Here is a 17,681-nt window from a genome sequence, read left to right as displayed (position 1 = left end):
CCCTCCAACTACCAGTTTTACCCAAGTGTGAGGAGTGGCCTAGTAGATAGAACCTTTGCTCCCCCTGGTGGTCTGGAGTGTGAAGTGTATGTGGTGGTTGTGATACCTGGACAGAAGAGCTCCTTCATTGCCTTCAGACGTAACATCACTACCCCTGGTGGAAGAATAACATTACTGCAACGAACCAGGACTCTGGGGCGCTGCACTTGCATATGTGGTAGAACTAATGACTAACTCCTAACATACACCTGTCACTTATAAGACCACCTGAAGATCCAGTTTATGATTAGTGAACATCTTTTTTCCTGCTTCCTCAGGTGACCCTATCAAGAGATTTGAATAAATTGTTATTCAGATAGGTTTTCTTCCAGTCTTTCTACCAGAATACACGTTTAACTGGAACATGTTAGATCTTGTAATGCTAATAGTAAGGGCGTAGTAAGACATTCGTAGTACTCATGTGAGGATCGCACTGCAATCCCTGGACTGGTCGTCGGCTCTCCTGTACTGAGCGGTAGCTGACAGCACGACAGAAACCGGGATGCAAGTCCTAATTCCACTGGACCCGGTGGAAAAAATACATACCCAGAAAAAAAGCATGCTTGAAAAAGACCTTTGTGGTTGAAACGTTGCACTTGGCACAATAAAGGAAAATGTGATACTTTCACCTGGATTGGATGCTGTTCTTCACTTTTTTTTCTTGGTAAGCATGCATTTCTTATGTCAGGAGAGCCAATGGCCAGTTCGAGTATTGCGATGTTATTCTTGTGTGAGTAATACGGCTGTCTGACTGCTCCCTAAAGGGGTTACTTGAGTTTGAGAAACTGCAGAGAGGGATGTTTTATAAATATTAGGTTTAGGGTCCCATCAAAAAAAGATCACCTTGCAGTGGTTGATGGGCTCACATGAATTGGCCAATGTATGCACTAAGTACCTTCATGTTTCTAGGTATATTCTATAGACCAGTAATCCGGTTCACATTTTGTATAGTCAATGTTTGCAGACATCTTAGCACTTGCACAGCGCTGCTGGGTTCTCTTGATTGCAGTTTATGCATTCATGGCAGTTTGCACCTGTTCACACTTGCTTTATCCTGTTCGGAGTTGCTGGTTAGATTTTTGGTTTTTGTGTTTGAGAAATAACACCACGTTTGCACATTACCTGTGTCTGCAATTGCAGCTCTCTCCAATGCATTTTAAGGCCACGTTCACACGTTCAGTATTTGGTGAGTTTTTTGCCTGAGTATTCGTAAGCCAATACCAGGAGAGGAACAGACGAAAAGTATAATAGAAACACGTCACCACTTCTGTATTTTACAACCCACTCCTGGTTTTGACTTATACATACTGATGTAAAACACTGACTTATATTGAATGTGTGAATGTGGCCTTAAAGTTAGCATATGACACTATAATTAAAAAATGCAGAAGAAACGGGAGATGTAATCCAACTCCGGTTAAAAAAAATCATTTATTCATATAAAAAAAGTTTCGTTAAAAATATAACCATGGAGTAATGTGACAGAGTTCCTCTTCTTGCTTCTTGTCCTCCATCGAATGGACACCCTCTCTCCTGTAACATTATTATTATTATTATTATTATTTATTGTTATAGCGCCATTTATTCCATGGCGCTTTACATGTGAGGAGGGGTATACATAATAAAAACAAGTACAATAATCTTAAACAATACAAGTCATAACTGGTACAGGAGGAGAGAGGACGCTGCCCGCGAAGGCTCACAATCTATAAGGGACATGCCTTAGTACCCTATATCCACCCTATATCTCCTCTCTGGTCTCGGTCTACCACCCTACCCGTGCCCTCCGCTCCGCTAATGACCTCAGGTTAGCATCCTCAATAATCAGAACCTCCCACTCCCGTCTCCAAGACTTTACACATGCTGCGCCGATTCTTTGGAATGCACTACCTAGGTTAATGCGATTAATCCCCAATCCCCACAGTTTTAAGCGTGCCCTAAAAACTCATTTGTTCAGACTGGCCTACCGCCTCAATGCATTAATGTAAGGATCCCTGTGTGGCCTATTTAAAAAAAAAAAAAAAAATGTTCTCATTCACTTTATGCAGTTAATAGCCCTCTGTGTCTGTACTGTTACATACTTAGGCAGGTAACTGGTTCATGCAGCTTTACATGAACACCCGAGCCTTACACTATAGCTGGTCCGAATAACTATAGCATTTGTTACCATCCACCTCTCGTGTCTCCCCTTTTCCTCACTCCTCCTGGTATCTGTTTTGAACTGTGATTTCTGTTATGCTGTAATGTCTATTGTCTGTACAAGTCCCCTCTATAATTTGTAAAGCGCTGCGGAATATGTTGGCGCTATATAAATAAAAATTATTATTATTATTATTATTATTAGTATCCTTTGAACTCTGTTGCATGACGCTATTGTTATTTTTTTTTTAACAAAACTTTTTGGATATGAATAAATTCTTTTAACCGGAGCTGGATTATTTCTTCTGTTTCTTTTGCTTGTCATACGTCTGGTCAGGACGCATTTCCGTGCTCCACTCCAGGAACCAGCGAAGGTGAGCTGGCTAAAGCTTTTTTCTCTTGATTAATAATTGCAGACAGTTACAAGTATGCCAAGTGATTAGGACTTTTAAGGGTGAAGAGGCAAATGTCAATCTACTGTTACATGGTTTACTGAACCGATGCAGACAAATTGAGGCTGTGAAGCTGAACGGCCGGCCGGCTTGCTTCAAGCATGTGCCATGGCTCCTTTCAGATAATAATCAGCCCATGTAAAGACTTGGGACTTTGTCTTTTGTGGGCTAATGACTTTGGGAACATTCCACATGAGAGGATTGCATAAGCTTCATGGACACCCACTCAGATCATGCCACACCATGTTAAATATTCACATCGATTATAACTGTTCCACTATACATTGGGACCATTATTAGGTTATAATTACTACAAAAAATAATCATCTACATTTGATGAAAAGAACAGTCTGCTTTTACTTCAAGGGATCTAAGGAAAAACTTATTATATAGAAATATTTTATATTATTTGAATTTTCTGTTATATTACAATTAATTTGCTTACAGAAAGTCTGTCCATTAAGAATAACAATGTTTGCTGTAGTGATAGAGGTGAGGTTTTTGTCCCACCACATTCTCTGAGGTGTTTCAGAGTAAAAAGTACCAACCAGACTCTGATTCATGTTGCCTGTGACTTGGGGAGCATTAATTTTATGACAGCTTAGTTTTAAAATGATATCGGCTTTGTTTCTGCCAGATCCATTACTTGGTTTTTGATACCCTAGCCCTGGTACTAACATGAGCATGCAAAACTATTCCCTGATGATCCTATAAGAAACTTGTTGGGAGGCACAAAGGGCAATTGTGGGGCCTGTCTACACAGGGACAGATGTGGGCTGCCCTTGTCAGGGAGGAAGGTTTTTTATGGGGGGGGGGGGTTAGGGCCTTTAGTGTCCATAGGGCATAATAAGGCTGTCTACATACCTCACCCTCCTGACCAGATGAGGCTTGACAGCACAACTGATATACTTTGAACCTTTCTGGATTCAATAGAGGGGTGACACTTCCTGTTGTCACTCGCCCTTTATGTCACTAATACATGGGTAGACTGCAAATATTATCCTTAACTTGGTAGATCTCGGCAGATGCAGGAACCACCCTTGGTTTACTGACCACTGTAAGCTGCTATACAGCTCTGGCACTAATTAAGAGACCACTGCAAAATGTCCAGTTTGTCTGATTTTTATCTTCATAGGTATTTTTTAGTAAAATGTAAATTGTTCTTTTATTCTATAAATTTCTGACAACATGTCTCCGAATTTCCAAGCAATACATTTTGTATATTTTTTTCTGAAAAGAAGAAATGGTCAAAATTTAAAAAAAAAATAACCAGTGCTTTCAGACCTCAAATAATACAAAAGAAAACAAGTTCATAATCATTTAGAAACAACAATTCTAATGTCTTAACTCAGGAAGATAAACATAAGGATGAATGACCTCGGGGAGATCAAAACATCCAACATCGCGGAGACACCATCATGTGTTTCTCAACGCAGTGATCCAGAACACTGCCCCCATCCCTTATGGGAAATATGCAAATGCATGTAGAAAAGCCACGGAGACACCATCACGTGTTTCTCAACGCAAGCAATAAATAGCCAAGTCTTTCACCGGGAAGGAACAACCACAGGAAGGGCAGCATCCAAAAAGGAAAACCACCTATGCCAAAACATGGTCTACATCCACAGACAGCTGTTTCGGGGTATTTTGTTGTGAATTCTGCTTTTCGGTTCCCTCCAGTGGTTGTAGCTGGTAATGCAGTTGTCCCTGAGTTGCAGTCCTGGTCAGGTGTTTCTGCTGATTGCAGTTCTGACTGGGGTATTTAGGTGTGCAGGATTCATTAGTCCTTGCCAGTTGTCCATGGTTCTGGGAGGTTTTGGATCTTTGTCTGGTTCCTCCTGCCTTGCTGCCAATTCAGCAAAGATAAGTGTCTTGTTTTTGTTTCTGTGGCACACATGCTGTGTGCTTAATAATTCTGTGCTATTCATTTGTTTTCTCTTGTCCAGCTTAGACTGTGTCAGTGTTTTCTCAGTCTTGTTGGATTCTTTGGAGTTGCAGATATACGCTCCACATCTTTAGTTAGATGGTGGAATTTTTGTATTTTCTGCTGTGGATATTTTTGGAAGGATTTTAATACTGACCGCTTAGTATTCTGTCCTATCCTTTCCTATTTTAGCTAGAGTGGCCTCTTTTGCTAAATCCTGTTTCCTGCCTGCATGTGTCTTTTCCTCTACTACTCACAGTCAATATTTGTGGGGGCTGCCTATCCTTTGGGGTTCTGCTCTGAGGCAAGGTAGAATTCCTATTTCCATCTATAGGGGTATTTAGTCCTCCGGCTGTGTTGAGATGTCTAGGATTTGTTAGGCACACCCCACGGCTACTTCTAGTTGCAGTGTTAAGTTCAGGATTTGCGGTCAGTACAGTTTACACCAACTCCAGAGAAAGTTCCATGCGGCTCCAAGGTCACCGGATCATAACAGTACAACTGGCCCATAATGAGTTAAATGCATCTCAGAAGAAGGGAAGAAAGGTGTTGAGCCATTTTTTTTTCTGCACTCTGTTTTATCTTCTCTTCCCTCTTTTTCTCTGGGTGGCTGAGGAGTCTTGTGCTAGCATGGATATTCAGGAATTAGCTTCTCGTGTGGACCAGCTTGCTGCTAGGGTACAGGGTATTTCTGATTATATTGTTCAGACTCCTGTTTTAGAGCCGAAGATTCCTACTCCTGATTTGTTTTTTGGTGACAGGTCCAAATTTTTGAGTTTTAAAAACAACTGTAAACTGTTTTTTGCTCTGAGACCTCGATCCTCCGGTGATTCCATTCAGCAGGTTAAAATCATCATCTCCCTGCTGCGTGGCGATCCACAGAATTGGGCATTTTCCCTGGAATCTGGGAATCCGGCTTTGCTTAATGTAGACTCCTTTTTTCAGGTTTTGGGTTTATTATATGATGAACCTAATTCTGTGGATCAAGCGGAGAAGACCTTGTTGGCCCTGTCTCAGGGTCAAGAGACGGCAGAATTGTATTGTCAGAAATTTAGAAAATGGTCTGTGTTGACTAAATGGAATGATGATGCTTTGGCGGCAATTTTCAGAAAGGGTCTTTCTGAATCCGTTAAAGATGTTATGGTGGGGTTTCCCACGCCTTTCGGCCCGAGTGATTCTATGTCTCCGGCCATTCAGATTGATCGGCGCTTGTGGGAGCGCAGAACTGTGCGCGCCGTGGCTTTGTCCTCAGAGCAAATTCCTGAGCCAATGCAGTGTGATAGGATTCTGTCTAGAATGGAACGACAAGGTTTCAGACGTCAGAATAGGTTGTGTTATTATTATGGCGACGGTTCTCATGTCATTTCTGTCTGCCCTAAGCGGACAAAGAGGATCGCCAGTTCATTTACCATCAGTACTGTACAACCTAAATTTCTGTTATCTGTGTCCTTGATCTGCTCATTGTCATAATTTTCTGTCATGGCGTTTGTGGATTCAGGCGCCGCCTTGAACTTAATGGACTTTGAGTTTGCCAGGCGTTGTGGTTTTCCCTTGCAGCCTTTGCAGAACCCTATTCCTTTAAGGGGCATTGATGCTACACCTTTGGCAAAAAATAAGCCCCAGTTTTGGACACAGGTGACCATGCGCATGGCGCCAGCCCATCAGGAAGATTGTCGATTTCTGGTGTTGTATAATTTGCATGATGCTATCGTGCTGGGTTTTCCATGGTTGCAGGTACATAATCCTGTGTTGGACTGGAAGTCTAGGTCTGTGACTAGTTGGGGATGTCAGGGGATTCATAATAATGTTCCTTTGATGTCAATCTCCTCTTCTTCCTCTTCTGAAATTCCTAAGTTTTTGTCTAATTTTCAGGATGTATTCGATGAGCCCAAGTCCAGTTCCCTTCCACCGCACAGAGACTGTGATTGTGCTATTGACTTGATTCCAGGCTGTAAGTTTCCTAAGGGCCGACTTTTCAACCTGTCTGTGCCTGAACATACCGCCATGCGGAATTATATTAAGGAGTCTTTGGCGAAAGGGCATATTCGGCCATCTTCACCGTTGGGAGCGGGATTTTTTTTTGTTGCTAAGAAGGATGGCTCCTTGAGACCCTGTATTGATTATCGCCTCTTGAATAAGATCACGGTCAAGTTTCAATACCCTTTACCTTTGCTTTCTGATTTGTTTGCTAGGTTTAAGGGGGCTAGTTGGTTTACTAAGATTGACCTTCGGGGGGCATATAATCTTGTTCGTATTAAGCAGGGTGATGAATGGAAAACTGTGTTTAATACGCCCAAAGGTCATTTTGAATATCTTGTGATGCCACTCGGGCTCACTAATGCTCCATCTGTTTTTCAGTCCTTCATGCATGACATCTTCCGGACTTATCTTGATAAATTCTTGATTGTATATTTGGACGATATTTTGATTTTTTCCGATGATTGGGAGTCTCATGTGCAACAGGTCAGGATGGTATTTCAGATCCTTCATGACAATGCTTTGTTTGTGAAGGGGTGTAAGTGTCTCTTTGGGGTGCAGAAGGTTTCTTTTTTGGGCTTAATTTTTTCTCCCTCATCTATGGAGATGGATCCGGTTAAGGTTCAGGCCATTCATGATTGGATTCAACCCACATCCGTGAAGAGCCTTCAGAAATTTTTGGGTTTTGCAAATTTTTATCGCCGTTTCATTGCTAACTTCTCTAGCGTGGTTAAACCCTTGACCGATTTGACGAAGAAAGGCGCTGATGTGGCGAATTGGTCCTCTGTGGCTGTCGCTGCCTTTCAGGAGCTTAAACGCCGATTTACTTCTGCTCTGGTGTTGCGCCAACCGGATGTTTCTTTTCCGTTTCAGGTTGAGATTGACGCTTCTGAGATTGGGGCAGGGGCCGTTTTGTCTCAGAGGGATCCTGTTGGTTCCTTGATGAAACCGTGTGCCTTCTTTTCCCGTAAGTTTTCACCTGCTGAACGCAATTATGATGTCGGCAATCGGGAGTTGTTGGCTATGAAGTGGGCGTTTGAGGAGTGGCGACATTGGCTTGAGGGAGCTAAGCACCGTATTGTGGTCTTGACCGATCATAAGAATCTGATTTACCTCGAGTCTGCCAAACGGCTGAATCCTAGACAGGCTCGATGGTCCTTGTTTTTTTCTTGTTTTGATTTCATAGTTTCGTATCTTCCGGGTTCTAAGAATATTAAGGCTGATGCCCTCTCTAGGAGTTTTTTGCCTGATTCTCCTGAGGTCCTTGAACCGGTCGGCATTCTGAAAGAAGGGGTGGTCCTTTCTGCCATTTCCCCTGATTTACGATGGATTCTTCAGGAATTTCAGGCTGACAAACCTGACCGCTGTCCAGTGGGGAAACTGTTTGTTCCTGACAGATGGACTAGTAGAGTGATTTCTGAGGTTCACTGTTCTGTGTTGGCTGGTCATCCTGGTATTTTTGGTACCAGAGATTTGATTGGTAGGTCCTTTTGGTGGCCTTCTTTGTCACGTGATGTGCGTTCTTTTGTGCAGTCCTGTGGGACTTGTGCGCGGGCCAAGCCTTGTTGTTCCCGTGCTAGTGGGTTGCTTTTGCCATTGCCAGTCCCTGAGAGGCCCTGGACGCATATTTCTATGGATTTTATTTCTGATCTTCCGGTTTCCCAGAAGATGTCTGTTATCTGGGTTGTTTGTGACCGGTTCTCTAAGATGGTTCATTTGGTGCCTTTGCCTAAATTGCCTTCTTGCCATTGGCCGAGTTTGCCCTTAATAATCGGGCTAGTTCGGCTACTTTGGTTTCGCCTTTCTTTTGTAATTTTGGTTTTCATCCTCGTTTTTCTTCTGGGCAGGTTGAGCCTTCTGACTGTCCTGGTGTGGATTCTGTGGTTTACAAGTTGCAGCAGATTTGGGCTCATGTGGTGGACAATTTGGTGTTGTCTCAGGAGGAGGCTCAACGTTTTGCTAACCGTCGTTGGTGTGTTGGTTCCCGGCTTCGGGTTGGGGATCTCGTCTGGTTGTCTTCCCGTCATGTTCCTATGAAGGTTTCTTCCCCTAAGTTTAAGCCTCGGTTTATTGGTCCTTATAGGATTTCTGAGATTATTAATCCGGTGTCTTTTCGATTGGCGCTTCCGGCCTCTTTTGCTATCCATAATGTCTTCCATAGATCTTTATTGCGGAAATATGTGGTGCCCGTTGTTCCCTCTGTTGATCCTCCGGCCCCTGTGTTGGTTGATGGGGAATTGGAGTATGTGGTTGAGAAGATTTTGGATTCACATTTTTCGACGAGGAGGCTTCAGTACCTTGTCAAATAGAAGGGTTATGGCCAGGAGGATAATTCTTGGGTTTTTGCCACTGATGTCCATGCTGCTGATTTGGTCCGTGCCTTTCATCTGGCTCGTCCTGATCGTCCTGGGGGCCCTGGTGAGGGTTCGGTGACCCCTCCTCAAGGGAGGGTACTGTTGTGAATTCTGCTTTTGGGTTCCCTCCAGTGGTTGTAGCTGGTAATGCAGTTGTCCCTGAGTTGCAGTCCTGGTCAGGTGTTTCTGCTGATTGCAGTTCTGACTGGGGTATTTAGGTGTGCAGGATTCATTAGTCCTTGCCAGTTGTCCATGGTTCTGGGAGGTTTTGGATCTTTGTCTGGTTCCTCCTGCCTTGCTGCCAATTCAGCAAAGATAAGTGTCTTGTTTTTGTTTCTGTGGCACACATGCTGTGTGCTTAATAATTCTGTGCTATTCATTTGTTTTCTCTTGTCCAGCTTAGACTGTGTCAGTGTTTTCTCAGTCTTGTTGGATTCTTTGGAGTTGCAGATATACGCTCCACATCTTTAGTTAGATGGTGGAATTTTTGTATTTTCTGCTGTGGATATTTTTGGAAGGATTTTAATACTGACCGCTTAGTATTCTGTCCTATCCTTTCCTATTTTAGCTAGAGTGGCCTCTTTTGCTAAATCCTGTTTCCTGCCTGCATGTGTCTTTTCCTCTACTACTCACAGTCAATATTTGTGGGGGCTGCCTATCCTTTGGGGTTCTGCTCTGAGGCAAGGTAGAATTCCTATTTCCATCTATAGGGGTATTTAGTCCTCCGGCTGTGTCGAGGTGTCTAGGATTTGTTAAGTAAATAAGGCAGCACACTGCAGCGCTAGAACATACAAACTTGAAAAACGAAATTTGAACTGCATTACTGCACTAGAAATATGAAAAATGAGAGCTTTTAGCGCATAAAAATGGCCAATTTTATGTGTACCTGGTAGCCCCGTTACGGCATCTCTCTTATACTAGGTCCTAAACTTGCCTTATCTCGCTGAGAATAAACGTCTCCATCTGAATGGGTACATGTGAAAACCTCTTACTAGACTAAAATTCTCTCTCTCTGTGGAGGGGTATTGGACCTGCTGTAATTAAAACACCTGAAGCTAGGAGGCAGAGTGCACGATCAGAAGGCTAAAGAATACATTTCAAAAACCTGACCGGCACATCCAAACATAGACACAGTGTGAACAGGTGCTGAACCTAGAGTCGCCAACTCGTATATAGTTAAGTAAATAAGGCAGCACACTGCAGGGCTAGAACATACAAACTTGAAAAACGAAATTTGAACTGCATTACTGCACTAGAAATATGAAAAATGAGAGCTTTTAGCGCATAAAAATGGCCAATTTTATGTGTACCTGGTAGCCCCGTTACGGCATCTCTCTTATACCAGGTCCTAAACTTGCCTTACCTCGCTGAGAATAAACGTCTCCATCTGAATGGGAACATGTGAAAACCTCTTACTAGACTAAAATTCTCTCTCTCTGTGGAGGGGTATTGTACCTGCTGTAATTAAAACACCTGAAGCTAGGAGGCAGAGTGCACGATCAGAAGGCTAAAGAATACATTTCAAAAACCTGACCGGCACATCCAAACATAGACACAGTGTGAACAGGTGCTGAACCTAGAGTCGCCAACTCGTATATAGTTAAGTAAATAAGGCAGCACACTGCAGCGCTGGAACATAAAAACTTGAAAAACGAAATTTGAACTGCATTACTGCACTAGAAATATGAAAAATGAGAGCTTTTAGCGCATAAAAATGGCCAATTTTATGTGTACCTGGTAGCCCCGTTACGGCATCTCTCTTATACCAGGTCCTAAACTTGCCTTACCTCGCTGAGAATAAACGTCTCCATCTGAATGGGTACATGTGAAAACCTCTTACTAGACTAAAATTCTCTCTCTCTGTGGAGGGGTATTGGACCTGCTGTAATTAAAACACCAGGATTTGTTAGGCACACCCCACGGCTACTTCTAGTTGCGATGTTAAGTTCAGGATTTGCGGTCAGTACAGTTTACACCAACTCCAGAGAAAGTTCTTGCGGCTCCAAGGTCAACGGATCATAACAGTATTTGCCCCTCATCAGTGTGGAGTAGGAAACTGGCTATTAGGAGAAGGGCCTAGTAAAAGGACTATAAACATAAGGATGAATACCCCGAAACAGCTGTCTGTGGATGGATACCATGTTTTGGCATAGGTGGTTTTCCTTTTTGGATGCTGCCCTTCTCGTGGTTGTTCCTTCCCGGTGAAAGACCTTGCTATTTATTGCTTGCATTGAGAAACACGTGATGGTGTCTCCGCGGCTTTTCTACATGCATTTGCATATTTCCCATAAGGGATGGGAGCAGTGTTCTGGATCACTGCGTTGAGAAACACGTGATGGTGTCTCCGCGATGTTGGATGTTTTGATCTCCCCGAGGTCATTCATCCTTATGTTTATAGTCCTTTTACTAGGCCCTGCTCCTAATAGCCAGTTTCCTACTCCACACTGATGAGGGGCAAATACCCCGAAACAGCTGTCTGTGGATGGATACCATGTTTTGGCATAGGTGGTTTTCCTTTTTGGATGCTGCCCTTCCCGTGGTTGTTCCTTCCCGGTGAAAGACCTGGCTATTTATTGCTTGCGTTGAGAAACACGTGATGGTGTCTCCGTGGCTTTTCTACATGCATTTGCATATTTCCCATAAGGGATGGGAGCAGTGTTCTGGATCACTGCGTTGAGAAACATGTGATGGTGTCTCCGCGATGTTGGATGTTTTGATTTCCCCGAGGTCATTCATCCTTATGTTTATTGTCCTTTTACTAGGCCCTGCTCCTAATAGCCAGTTTCCTACTCCACACTGATGAGGGACAAATACCCCGAAACAGCTGTCTGTGGATGGATACCATGTTTTGGCATAGGTGGTTTTCCATTTTGGATGCTGCCCTTCCCGTGGTTGTTCCTTCCCGGTGAAAGACCTGGCTATTTATTGCTTGCGTTGAGAAACACGTGACGGTGTCTCCGCGGTGTTGGATGTTTTGATCTCCCCGAGGTCATTCATCCTTATGTTTATAGTCTTTTTACTAGGCACTGCTCCTAATAGCCAGTTTCCTACTCCACACTGATGAGGGGCAAATACCCCGAAACAGCTGTCTGTGGATGGATACCATGTTTTGGCATAGGTGGTTTTCCTTTTTGGATGCTCCCCTTCCCGTGGTTGTTCCTTCCTGGTGAAAGGCCTGGCTATTTATTGCTTCCGTTGAGAAACACGTGATGGTGTCTCCGCGGCTTTTCTACATGCATTAACTCAGGAAGAGTTCAGAAATCAATATTTTGTGGAATAACCATGATTTTTAATCAAAGCTTTCATGCGTCTTGGCATGCTTCCCACCAGTCTTTCACACTGTTTCTGGAGCAAAAATGTAAGCGGTTCTTCTTTGTTTGAAGGCTTGTGACTATCCATCATCCTCCTGATTACATTGTAGAGGTTTTCAATGGGGTTCAGGTCTCGAGATTGACAAGGTTTTAATGTGGTGGTCTCTTAATTTTTGCCAGAGCTGTATATATATATATGCACAGCCTCATTCAGAGACACGTCTGCAATACAAAGAATGGGAAGATATACGCCTGCTTTGTGGACTTTAAAAACGCCTTTGATTCAGTGTGGCACCCGGGCTTATTCCTGAAACTGCTGGAGAGTGGAATAGGAGGAAAGACCTACAATGTCATCAAAAGCTCCTACACCGAGAACTGCTGCAGCGTGAGTGTGAACGGCAAAAGAACGGCTTATTTACAGCAGATCCGCGGAGTCAGACAAGGCTGCAGCCTAAGTCCAACGCTCTTCAACATCTACATCAACGAGCTGGCTACCGCCCTGGAATCCTCCTCAGCACCAGGACTCACCCTCCACGACGCTCAGGTGAAATTCCTGCTGTATGCAGATGACCTGCTGCTGCTGTCACCAACCGAGAAAGGCCTCCAGGACAACCTGAAAATCCTAGAGAAATTCAGCTCCACCTGGGCTCTGCTGGTCAACCTAAAGAAAACCAACACCATGGTGTTCCAGAGGAGAAAGAGAAGATCAGACCAACACCCATCATTCGTCCTCAACAACTGCGACCTCACAGGAACGGACAAATATACCTACCTGGGCCTAGAGATTCACCGGTCAGGGAGCTTCAAACAAGCCATAGAGACCCTGAAAGACAAGGCCTGCAAAACCTTCTATGCCATCCGAAGGAAACTCTACCATCTGAAGCCACCAGTGAGGGTCTGGCTAAAAATATTCGACTCCATCATCGCCCCAATCCTCCTGTATGGCAGCGAAGTCTGGGGTCCTCACACCTACCCAGACTGGTCAAAGTGGGATTCCAGTCCAACAGAAATATTCCACCTGAAATTCTGCAAGCACCTTCTCCAGGTCCATCGGAGCACCTCCAACAGTGCTTGTCGGGCCGAGCTGGGCAGATTCCCTCTACACCTAACAGTTCTAAAGAGGGCGCTGTCATTCCAGGCTCACCTGCATAGGAGCAATCCAAGCTCCCATCACCATAAAGCCCTGATACATGTAGGTGAAACAGAAAAACCAGAACCCTCGGAATAGCCCAGCCAAACCCAACCGGACCAGAACACCAATCACAACAACCTGACAAAAGCCGGAATCAGGAAGATGGTAGACGAAGGCCAGGAGTGGTATGTCAGTGACTGGAAGAATGATATCAACAGCTCACAGAAACTGATCATGTACCGGAGCCTACAGAGAGACTACAGACTGGCCCTATATCTGGAGAAACTCCCGGACCCCAGAGATCGCAAGATCCTGAGCCGGTATAGACTCAGTGCCCACAGTCTGGCCATCGAATGTGGCCGACACTGGCAGAACTACAAGCCCAGGGAGGAAAGACTGTGCCAACACTGTGATCAGGAGGCCATAGAGGACGAAACCCACTTCCTGCTACACTGCTCCAAATACTCAGCAGTGAGGGACACTCACTTCAGGAGACTCTCACATCTCTTCCCAGACTTCATCACCATGAAGGAGGAAGAGAAAACATATATCCTGCTGGGAGAAGAAGAGAGAGCAGTGGAGATAGCAGCGCGGTATGTGAGCGAATGCCATAGACTGCGAGAAAGGGAACTATGATGCCATGGACTATAGCCCCCACCCTGGATCTGCCCCCATCCACCTCCCCTATGCCATGCACTATAGCCCTTACAATGGATCTGCCCCCATCCACCTCCCCTATGCCATGGACTATAGCCCCCACCCTGGATCTGCCCCCATCCACCTCCCCTATGCCATGGACTATAGCCCCCACCCTGGATCTGCCCCCATCCACCTTCCCTACAGCTCCTACCCAACATCCCCACAGTCCCTATCCCTATTGCCTTTATACACTTGCTTTGGCAAAACTGATGCGTATTATTTGGTCCTGCCAATAAAGCCTCTTTGAATCTTGAATCTTGAATCTATATATATATATATATATATATATATATATATATATATATATATATATATATATATATATATATATATATATATATATATACATATATATATATATACATATATATATATATATGTATATATATATATATTTTACAAGTGTGTATTTATTTTTCAAAATAACAAAACATAAATAAAACTACCGTATATAAATTTTGTATTGCTATATTCCTTCTCAGCCACAAAATATGTCACCACTTTATTTGTAGCATGGTGAACAGTGTAAAATTAAAAAAAAAATGGTGGCAGAATTATAGTTGGTTTATATTTCTTTCCATAAAAAGTGAATAACACTGCATCATCATTATACAAGGACGATACATACAGTGATCTCACTCGGTGTAGAAATAATAAACGTGTGTATTCCAGGAGGTGGCATAATAGCCACTGGGTCTGGCCCCAACTACAATCTGTGCACATATAGCTACACCCCTGAATAAATGTATATAGTTATTAGTGATGCTGATGAGCGAATATACTCGTTACTCGAGATTTCCCGAGCACGCTTGGGTGTCCTCCGAGTATTTTTTAGTGCTCGGAGATTTAGTTTTCATCGCCGCGCTGAATGATTTACATCTGTTAGCCAGCATAAGTACATGTGGGTATTCCCTAGCAACCAGGCAACCCCCACATGTACTTATGCTGGCTAAGAGATGTAAATCATTCAGCTGAGGTGAGCAAAACTAAATCTCCGAACACTAAAAAATACTCGGAGGACACCCAAGCGTGTTCGGGAAATCTCGAGTAACGAGTATATTCGCTCATCACTGATAGTTATATCATATTCCTCACAAAATAATGAGGTAAAAAAATGGTAAAGTGGATCAAGTTAATGTGTGTTTTCATACAGCTGCAAAAATCATTGTTAATAAGTAATATATGTGCTGTCCCATTACTAACCTATTAACTAACACTCCTTCTAATTACATTGAAGAAAGAAAAAATAAGATGTATTGCTGGATTAGGCTGGGTTCACACATTATAGCCGCTGTGAATTATTTTTTTTTGCAGCAGCAATTTTACTAAATGGCAGTAAATACTGCACTGGGGCCAAAAGATGCAATACCAGCTTTGCAAATCTCTCTCAGATTCTTACCTGGGGCTTCAACACAACACAAGGTTTTACAAGGTAAGGGTTCACTCAAATGAGCGTATATTCTCTCATCTGAGAGATTCGGCTGGATCATATCTATGACACTCCGGGCAAACTCTGATCCGTCTGTCAGCATGGTGTGATCTGATTCTCTTGGACGAAGGAACAGAAGCTCAGGAGAGGAGAAGATGGAGAACAAAATTTCTCCATCTTCTCCATTGTGTGCGATCACAGAAATCAAACAGCGCTCAGATATTATCTAAGTGCAGCCTGAATATTTCCATGCATCCATACATTTGGATGGCTCATTGTGCATAAAATCACAGCAAGCAGCAATTTTTTTCGCATGCCAATTCGAGATAAAAAGAAAAAGCTCATCAGCACTACCCCATAGTTTAACACTGGAGAGCACTCATCTTATGTGTATGCTTGTGTGAGTGACCCCTGTGAGGCATTGACCGGTGTCACATGTAGGGGTCGCTGTGTGTTCCCCCCGGGATGCTCATGGAGGCGTATTGAGGCCATGGGAGTGCATTGCAGTCACAGGTGTAGCTGTGATTGCAATGTGGAATAAAAAGTGAGTATTGGTCCTGGGCAATTTTCCCTTTAGGGAAAACCTGCTCTGGGCTTTTGTGTTTGAAACAGACTGCAGGATGGTAGTCGTGCAGTCCGTTTCATTCCTGGCCGGGTTTTCCATGTGGCTGAAAGCCACAGATTCCAGTTAAAATCCCTGCAGCAGAGGGTTGTGTGTGTCAGGTTCAGTGTCAGTATCAGTCAGGTGTTGGCAGGAGTACAGAGCAGGATGCTCTGCAGAGCTCCACCTGTGCGAGGCAACACAGGCCAGCGAAGCCAAATAGCCAAGGCAGCTGGAAGGCCTGGCACCCAAAGCATACACATCGGGGTAGTCGTACACGGCAACTGGTCTCGGAGGGGGACTGGTATGTTTACCGGCTGCAAACTGGAGGATATGGTTCCCCGCTGCGATCTGGAGGATATCATGTACTGTGTAATGCTGTGAGTTGAATATTAAAGAGATACACGGCGGTGTAGTCACCCACGGCAACAGGTCTCGGAGGGAGGCTGCCCTGTGCCCGGCTGTGATCCAGAGGTGGACTGTCTTGTGCCTGGCTGTGAACCGGAGGTGGACTGGCAGGTTTAGTGACTGCAATCCAAAGGATATGGTTCCTGGCTGTGATCCAGAGGATATCGTGTGCTGTGTACTTTATGTGAGTTGAACATTAAAGAGACTTTTGCTTTGAACTTTGCTGGTTCACTGCCTCATCACTGCATAGTGTGCTGCCGCTGCACGACACCCCTAAAACCAAAACATTGCCGTGACTTCAATTCCTGCCAATTGAAAAAAAATGTCTAGCAACATTCCTGGGAATTGTTAGAAACACTGTGAGTCTCAGACCATCCGCAAGATCAGGGTGGGCACTGGGTCCATGTGCAGCTCAGTGTGCAGGACAGCATTGTAGACAGGTATGGGCGCTGCCTGCATCTTAACGCGTGGTCAAGAACCATCCGAGTTATGCATGCTGCATTTTTTTCCTGGAAAAGACTCAGTCTGAGGAACAAATCGGACATGTGCACAGCCCCATAGAATAACATTGTTCCGAATGCGATCCGGTGTTTTTCGGATCGCAATCTGACCGAAAATGCAGCCATGGCACGAGCCCTTATAGGGTCTTATTGACGTTTTGTGGCTGACATAGATTTTTTCTATGGTTTTGTGAATAGGGCTGAAATCACTTATAGATTATGCGCACACAACGTTTTATTCAAGCAAGTCTGCCCTGAAATCTGCCTGAAAAACATTAACCTCTCAAAGAATGTGCATTTCTGTGTAAAAACGACTCACCGTTCAAATGTTGAGTTTCTTGGTGTCTTAACTAGTGTTGAGCGAGTATGCTCGTTACTCGGGTTTCTCTGAGCATGCTCGGGTGGTCTCCGAGTATTTCGGCGTGCTCGGAGATTTACTTTATGTCGACGTAGATGCATGATTTGCAGCTGCTAGACAGCTTGAATACATGTGTGGATTGCCTGTTTGTTAAGCAACCCCCACATGTATTCAAGCAGTCTATCAGTCGCAAATCATGCAGCTACGTTGACATAAACTAAATCTCCGAGCGCGCTGAAATACTCGGAGACCACACGAGCATGCTCAGAGAAACCCGAGTAGCATACTCGCTCATCACTAGTCTTGACTATATCACGTCTCTTAAAACTAGAGATGTGTGAACCTTTCAAGAACAAAC

General features: G+C 44.0%; 1 protein-coding gene across 1 annotated transcript in view; it reads left to right on the top strand.

Moving 5' to 3' along the window:
- The first annotated feature begins 519 nt into the window (after positions 1 to 519).
- The window catches only part of METTL1 (methyltransferase 1, tRNA methylguanosine), a 67,279-nt gene continuing 50,117 nt past the window's right edge, over positions 520 to 17,681 (top strand). Inside the window, exon 1 of the mRNA XM_069758605.1 lies at positions 520 to 703. Within this exon, the coding sequence (XP_069614706.1) occupies positions 678 to 703 (26 nt within the window). The 5' untranslated portion in view covers positions 520 to 677. The remainder of the gene's footprint in view (positions 704 to 17,681) is intronic.

This window comes from Ranitomeya imitator, chromosome 3, assembly GCF_032444005.1.
Source record: "Ranitomeya imitator isolate aRanImi1 chromosome 3, aRanImi1.pri, whole genome shotgun sequence".
Lineage (NCBI taxonomy): Eukaryota > Metazoa > Chordata > Amphibia > Anura > Dendrobatidae > Ranitomeya > Ranitomeya imitator.
Note: the sequence above shows the minus strand (reverse complement) of the source record. Positions and strands in the feature narration are given on the sequence as shown.